Genomic DNA, 8461 nt, shown 5'->3' with positions numbered 1-8461 from the left:
CTGGTGGTGGTGCTAGTGGGACAGAGGTGCCAAGTGGGCTTTTGACGTCGATGACGTCACTACCATCACTATCATTGTTTTTCACGAAAAAGCCGGTGTTGTCAATATTCTGTAAGTCTTTTCTGTTTTAGGCCTTCCCAGTTTGGGTTCCATTCACTAGGCCTAATCGAAATCCTACACTTCATTTCATAATTAATACAAATTTAAGCAAAATGTAAAGTTCGTGAAAAGTAATTCCGAATGCAATAATATAATTTGTGTGTAAATACCACTGACGCAATGTTGTTGATTAATTAAATTTCATTTCATATTTGTAATTATTCGTTAAAAATCTATCATTTAAGATCGCAGAGAGATATTAGGATGAAGGACTATAAGTAGAAGAATTTAATTCAATAAGTATCACTTGAATAATTCTTAACGGAGAGCAATGCATATTCAAGCTGTTAAGTATATCAGCGAGGATGTTGCAAAATATTTAAAGGTAGATATATCCGAGCAAGATGGGAAAGACCGTATCTGAAAGATTTATATCACCGACGAATGTTAGCTGGAGCTGATCCTATACTAAGTCGATCTGCATATCCTAACTGGTATGAAGCTGACCTTATCACATAAACATAATATTCTTCTTGTACGGTTCTATCCTCAGACTTTACAAATTATCTTTTTTTGATAGATCATTTAAATATAGGGATTATGATTCGGAAATTTATGCCTTCGGCCATCGAATTGGTGCTCCAGAAACTGATAAGAATGTGCTAATCCAAGCACTTACCGATAATTCCTTCTATCAGCGAGCTGATATAGCAGAGGAATCAGCAAATGCCCAGCCGAGTAAGCAAGAAAGTTATGAAATGAAGGAACACAACGAACAACTTATTCAGCTTGGTTAGCGTTGTCATGTTTTCTGTAAACAGTGTAGAATTCAGAAGTGAACTAAATGAATGGGTAGACAAGAGTTTAATGTAATAGTTTGACCTCTGCTATTATGAATGATCAAAGAGATACTATTTGATTGTTATATGGGCACTGGGAAATTGGATTACCATTAAATATAGTTTGCTAATAAACACTAGACAACTGTTTTGATCAAATAGTTTTAAAATTCTTTTCATCGTTTTGTAAACCTAGTTGGTTTGTAAACCTAGTCTTAGATCGTCTATTAACTAATTGCTCAATAGGATATGCTAAACAATAAACTACAGGGAGTGAACTTCTGTGGAAAAGTACGTGCGCATATTTACGATATGGCCTGCCTCATGCTCCAGAGGAGCTCATCTCTAGTTTAGCTTTGAAACTAATTTCTGATGAACAGATCGCCACTTTGGCTACTTATTTGGGCATCAATAATTTGATCCGTACTGCCGAGTTCCCGCCGTCGAATGCATCTTTATGTAATGCCTTCAAAGCTCTCATTGCAACATTACCTTACCAAAGGTAAACTCTGTTCCTTCGTAGTATAATGCGGGATGATCGTTTTGTAAATGTTCATTATCCAATCCATAGAAAGTAAGAAAACTGGGCAAGTTTTTATCCATCAATAGTATTAACCGTGAAATAATATTTTGAGATTTTTTAACCATAAATAAAATTGGGTAATAGGATCCAAAATGCGAAGGAGAAAACTATGCTTAATTCCTTTTTAACAGTAGACATTTGATCAAATCTAAGGAAGACATAAGGGTGGCAGAGAGGATTTCTTGAAAATTTGGTAAGACTTTTTAGTTGGTTGCGTAGATTAGATAAAGAATAGTAACCAGAAATTCTGGATGATATTTATAACTTTACCCTTTACTGTTTTCGTCTGAATAGTGAAAGAAATCTTCAAAAACATGAGGTAGTTATCATCTCCACAATAAAGATTATTGCCGTTAATTGACTGGGATAAATTGCAGAGCCATTGCTTTAATCCGGAATGTAATCATGGCACAGCTGGTTGATTTGGATATCGAAGAGGTGTTTCCATTAGCAGAACCGCTTGCTGTACTTCGGTTCGTCATATTTTCTAGTACCGGTATGGAAGTCGAACCTCGTCTTTTACGCTCTGCCGGTGAAATTAGTGCTGAACCAATATTTATTGCTGGAATCTACGCAAATAAGAGACTTATTGGACAAGGTTAATATTTGGACTTATTGTCTCAAAATACAACTGAAATATCTATCAATACAATGAAGTCGATAATAGATAAAATGAAGTCTCTAAAAGACATATGTGAGCTTATAGTGCGAATGAAAGGGTAAAAAGATCATAATGTGTTGGGACGAACTAACCGTTATGTTAGGCTTCGTACAAGTCAGCGAGAAAGTGAGAATGTCTCATTGCGGAATATATTATGGACAGAATAATTAGGCAAATAACAAATGAAACGATTGGAGTAGAGAGACAGATAACTTATTTTAAATTCACTGTGCATCACTATCCTCATCATTTTACTGTAACAGTACTATTTGATTAATTTCTTATTTGAGCCAGCTACTGTAATCACTTTGCAAGTTTTACAGCAGTTAAATATGGTAAAGAATTGATAAAATGTAAGGACTGTAAAGAATTAAATTGACGGTGTTGCAAAATTCAAGCAGAAATAGCGCTGGCAAAGTCCTTAGTAATTAAATATAAAAGAGACCTCGAGGAGAGAATCACAAATCGATACACTGATTCCTTTACTAATATATTATGACCTTTCACATAAAATTCCATTGTGAATCACGTCTTTCGAAAAACAGTGACTTGATAACACTTCGAAACTCTGGTTTCAATATTTAATTGCACCATTTATGGTTTTTATCAGTTGCAGGAAGACTTTTATGTACTCCATTTCTATACGAAAACGTTCTGCTTACCTCAGAAATTCTTGAATGTTTTCAGTGTTTAACTTAAGACCTCATTTATTGTAACACACATTGTAAAGACATTTACAGGTTTATAAAAAATTTATTTACAGGTTTATAAAATTTAAAATTAATAATTAGGGTTAAGAAATCTCTTTGCATTATCCTTCTACTAATTTATGATCCTTTACGTAACTTCAGCAGTGGATTTTGCTGAGTTAGCTGTTTAGGTGGAAGTCATTATTTACATGTCCTCATAAAATATGAGTAATTTAATTGTACATATACGAATTTAATATACATGTTTACAATTTAATTACACATATTTCGCAGTAAAACAAGCTATTTCTGAGAATTGACATATATAAGTCGCTACAGTAGTTCTATTCTTATACCTAACCATTTTTAATTAGCCCGAACTAAAATTTTTTTTTCGGCTTTTTTTATTTGACGATTTAGAAGAGTTTTTCATTTTCTGAAAAGAAAGAAAGCGTACTTTAGTCATACTCAGAATGTTCGAACTGACATGCAATCATAAACGATTTCGTAAAGAATATATTCATATTATATGAGATGTTAACGGTACTTTAGGTATAACAAAACTTGTTATAGAATAAAACCGATAGCAAATTTAAGTCGGTACGGTGTAAAGTTTTTATAAGTTGTTCATATATAAACATAAATATAAAAACATAAATATCTTTTTGAGAAAATGTAACGACAACAAAATTTTTGCCGCAATTTTTGCCCAGTTTATGGTGCTAGAGGTAGATAATCGGTATATGAGGTAAATAAGCCTTAAAAATGGTCGAGAAGGATGTTTGAGGGATTGGCAAGCTATTAGAATTATCTTCTGAGATGGTCTCCACTTTGAATTTCCTAGCCAATGTCAAATTCGCTTCTCATAGAAAAAGACAACTGCTTTCCGCACATCATTTTCTGACCCCTAAATGTGGCAGGTTTACAAGGGCAATAAGCACAAAACAAAGAAACCAACATATGTTTATGCGGTCGTTGATTTATGATACTACTGAAATTTTCAAATCCTTCATTTTTTTCTTCTTTGAAGTTGCTGATACTTGATTTTTTGTAATGAGAACAAATAGACAAAGGTGAAGGAGGAAGAATGAAGGGTCAGGTCAGTTGACTTACTTGTAAGGATATGGTTCTGCAAATGAATGGAATTCTTGGAAGCTTTATCATATCTTTATTTTTTGACCATTCAAGTAGCCATGTGATTGTTTGTAAAGCTCTTTTTTCTTGACATTTCGTTTAAGCAAAATGCTTAAAGGTCCTGGAGAAACGATATCTATAGCAGTCGATATGGCCGCTATGAATGCATTGATGCGATGTTGGGGAGTTACAGCAGACAAAAAGTTCCCATTTAATGAACTTGATTCGCTCGAAGATCTCGAACGGTTCGACGAACCACATTATTCTCTTCGAGAGATTTGTGGTCCTAGGTTGGATTTTATTCTTGCTAAAGCTTTAGCTGTTATTCTTTTTTTCCAATATACTAGTTTTTTTTTTCCAACATATCATTGTGTGTTTGATCTAGTCCTAGCGTATATGCTGGAATTAAACAAATATAGGAGTAAATAGAAAGCTTATAAAAATTAAAATCACTTCCACATATACACATTTTTTAATATCACTAAAGAATGAATGAATTAGTGAAATGATCGAAACATCCAATATAGCTATTCTTACACTGACGACATATTTGTACCGTTATATTGCTATGTTAGATCTCCTAAATCGCGTCCATATTTAATTATCGAATTATATATTTTCAATTGTCGAATCATATTTAATTATCGAATTGTATATTTTCAATTATCGAATCATATTTATTTATCGAATTGTTCTTTTGATCGACATTTAAGTTGGGTTGCGGGTGATTGAGCGGATGTTCCTTTTTTGCAGCTTCGTACTGAAATTTGTTGATCTGGAGGAGGAGCACGAACCGATCAATGTGAAGGACGTGGCTTTGAGGTACAAGAAGGAAATTGAATCTGTGGTAAGTATTGAATGATTCTTTGTTGATCATTCGACTTTTTTTCCTTGAACTGATATAAATGATGGACATATTATAGTTGTAGTTTTCGATATTTTTATGCTTTCTTAATTTTTAAAATTTTTGCTTCAGTTATAATCAGTAACTTGAGTATTACAGTACATAAAAACGTTTTGCTTACATACATTTTTCACATATTTTTCAATAATTATAGCAGGTACTATTCATGTTTGTTTTTATGGCAGTTTAAACTGCTGATTTGGACAGTTTATTGCTCATAATTTTGAATCGAAATCTAAACGTTAACCTGTCTATAGTTAGATTTATCTCGGGGTGTTTTCTTCGATTTGCTAAAAATTTTGTCGGAACAATACAATTATGTATTACTTCTGCAAATGCATTTTTGTTTTTTCGAATTTTGTGAAGCGAAAAGTTTTTGCAAGCATGTCGAGTTTTTCAGATTGGTATTCCATTGCGACGACGATTGCGGCATAAATTTTCGCGTGGGACGTTCGGTAAACGAAGTTTTCGTTATATCAATAAACCAAAAATATGTCAAATATGTTAAATTGTTCTATTTTTTTGTTGTTTGGATAATGATGGTTTCCGGTGATAGGCTGCAAATGAGGCGATGCTCAAAGTCAATCCACATCTCTGTTCAAGTTTATAAAAGTTTATAAAAGCCATTGTAAAAATAGCGAGTGGTCATTTGAGAAGGAAGTATGGCTACCTTTTAATTGTTACTAATCTAGCTTATTTTTTGTTACTGAGTTAATTTTTCCGGAGAATATAGGTAACAATCATTTTTTTTTCTAGTTCAACGAACATTTTCTTTTTGAGTTTCGTTGTGGTACATTGTCATGTTCATTATGTGTATTTTAAAAAGTGATAAGCTTGCACGTTTCTATTCGAAGTGAAAAAGATATTCTTTTAATGTGCATTAAATGAAATTAATTCAGTAACCAATGAAATTTTCAATAAAATCTACTACTCTTTACTTCCTTGTCATACCTATCACCAAAATTACATATTTGTTTATTGTCGAAAATAGGGATTTCCATATTCCTGAATATTTTTCAACAATTGCTATCGAAATCATGATTCAGATTGAGATAACACCGCATATCATATATATTCTACCAAGTAGAAAACAGCATTTCTTTTTCCCACAACATTTCTTAAATCACAATGGCAATTTATGCAGAAGCGGTTTAACTAATGCAAGTAGTACTGGAATTTTTGGTGATTAAAGCGTATAATGCAATCATACTTTCATGCTTACCCGCATATCTGGTACTGTTATCATATTGTTTGATACGATTCAACGTACTACTAAAATGCTTAATTAATATAACTGAAACAAATGAATCAAAAAAGCCTTTAATGGTAGAAATGGTATATTTTAAAAATATTATTTTAAAAATAAAAATGTAGAAATGATAAAATGGGTATATTTTCAAATTTTTCCCTTAATATTCCTTAATATCTTTAAATATTCCTTAATATTTTTCGATAATTTCTATTAGAATTAGAATACCAAAAACTTTATATTCTGAATTTTAAATATAATGGTTTTTTTTTTAAATATTTCATTTCCTCTATCTTCCCATTTTACCTATTTTTTGTTCTCGTGGTACAATTTTTTCGTAATTCTTATAATGTCTTATTTTAAATATAGTAAATTTGCGACATTAAATATTTCTAATTTTAATATTTTTTATATTTTTAATATTAAATTGGACCGATTTAATAATTTAATAATTAGAAACATTCAAAAGTTATATTTTCATTTGGTAGATATTTTGCAACAAATTTTTTAACACTAGAAATAAGAAGAAGGCATGAATGATTTGAACAAATTTAACCATAAATTATTCATTATAATAATGTAATTTGGTTAAATATTATAAGGAAGGAAAGAAAATAACGAATTTGCTAAATTTTAAATTAAACTGATCCCCCTTTCATTGATATAAAAAGAAGATAAGATTTTAATTATAGATTAGGAATAAATGGAAAGTCAAATATGCATTTAGTACTTTCCTTTAATTTCCTTTTGATAATAAAAAATTAATAATAATAATAATAGTAATAATAATAATACTTCTTTTTCTTCCTTTTTTTCCAGAATATGATATTATATTATATTGTTATATTGATGATAGGTTTTTAAAAGTTCATTTCTTGATAATGGAGAAGTTGTCCTAATATATCTTAATCCATTTCATCAGCAAAGAAATGAAAAGCTTTTAAAATTTAAAAAATTAAGCTGGAATTTTATTTTCGAAAATAATTTCGATATGAATATTAAAGTATAGAAAAATTATTGTACAAATAATTCGTTTTATGAAAATATTATAAGTTGTATTGTTGAAATTTTTTTTTTTAAATTTATTCATTAAATTCATTTAATGCACATTCAATTAACTCTGTATCTGTTATAAAATTACAAATAATTTTGCATTCGTTACAATTTGTAAATAATAATATTATGACAGTTGTAAATAAGATATCAAAATACTACAATAAATGGATAATTTATTTGGTAAGTAATATAATATACGATAATTTTATGTGATATAATAAAAGAATTTGATAATGGCAATATTCTAATCAATATATATATGTATATGTATATATATCAGTAATGAATAATCGATATATACATATATATATTCGTGAATTTTAAATGGAAATTAATTTAAATTAATTTGGGCAAAAAAAAAGCATGCGATATTATTTGGTTGAAAATAATTTTGATTATGTTGTTAACAATGAAAACTGGAATTATTCACTTATTCAATTTATCATTTCGCATTTCTGCAATTAGCATAATTTCAAGTTTCCTCCTAACCCATAAATTATTAAATTACTATCCTAAATCCATATAAATTAAGAATTATTATTGCTAATTATTTTTACAGAATGTTTATTAATTGCTATATTACCATAATTGTTATTTGTTATGAAAAAAATAAAAAACGAACAAATGATTTACTTGTTTTATTTTTTATTTATTTATTGATTTATTGATTTATTTATTGATTTATATTTTACTATACATTCGTTCTAATTAAAAAAAGAACAGAATTATTTAAATTTGGTTATAGGATGAAAATATCATTTTTTAGATATTCAGATAAGCCCAATGCTACGTTATATTCTTTGCAAAATAAAATCGTTTTAAAAATGAATTTCAAATAAATTCATTGTATATGTAAAAAGGAATAAGTATCATAAAGAATTGGATAAAATGAAAAAAAAAATGAAAAGAAAATAATTCAAAATTGAAATGAAAATACTCCTACTTTATTATTCAATCTGAAAGTTGGAAGTTTTTGGAAAGATAAAAAATGAAAATTTTTAATATTATTAATTGATTTTATATTAAATTAATGATTTGCAATGCGTAAGAAGGAAAGAATATTAATAATTCCATTTTCTTACGGTATTTCCGTAAAAAAAAATTTTTTTTAATGATAAGAAGTATTTGAATTCATTTTTTTTCATCATATATCATATATTAATTACTTTAAGCTTTCTTTTTTTTTCCTTTTTTTTTCCAAATTCTTCCGTTCAAATTTTTTTTAAATTATTTTTCTTTGTTTTATT

The 8461-nt window shown here is 29.1% G+C and overlaps 1 protein-coding gene across 1 annotated transcript; it reads left to right on the top strand.

The window, feature by feature from the left end:
- LOAG_07168 (hypothetical protein) lies at positions 1-5743 on the top strand. Its single transcript, XM_003142702.2, has 8 exons — positions 1-111; positions 485-593; positions 695-891; positions 1209-1440; positions 1899-2119; positions 4124-4295; positions 4759-4852; positions 5310-5743. Exons 1-8 carry the CDS (start codon positions 51-53, stop codon positions 5415-5417), a joined length of 1194 nt encoding a protein of 397 aa, XP_003142750.1. The 5' UTR covers positions 1-50; the 3' UTR covers positions 5418-5743.
- The last annotated feature ends 2718 nt before the right edge of the window (positions 5744-8461 follow it).

This window comes from Loa loa (genome assembly GCF_000183805.2).
Source record: "Loa loa unplaced genomic scaffold supercont3.192, whole genome shotgun sequence".
Classification (NCBI taxonomy): domain Eukaryota; kingdom Metazoa; phylum Nematoda; class Chromadorea; order Rhabditida; family Onchocercidae; genus Loa; species Loa loa.
Note: the sequence above shows the minus strand (reverse complement) of the source record. Positions and strands in the feature narration are given on the sequence as shown.

What these genes read in the sequence shown, in the direction of transcription:
- LOAG_07168 (XM_003142702.2), top strand. Translation starts at nt 51, where the DNA reads ATGACGTCACTACCATCACTATCATTGTTTTTCACGAAAAAGCCGGTG. An exon ending in GCCGGTGTTGTCAATATTCT is followed by an intron (nt 112 to 484) that starts GTAAGTCTTTTC and finishes AAATATTTAAAG; the next exon opens with GTAGATATATCCGAGCAAGA. An exon ending in TAAGAGACTTATTGGACAAG is followed by an intron (nt 2,120 to 4,123) that starts GTTAATATTTGG and finishes AAATGCTTAAAG; the next exon opens with GTCCTGGAGAAACGATATCT.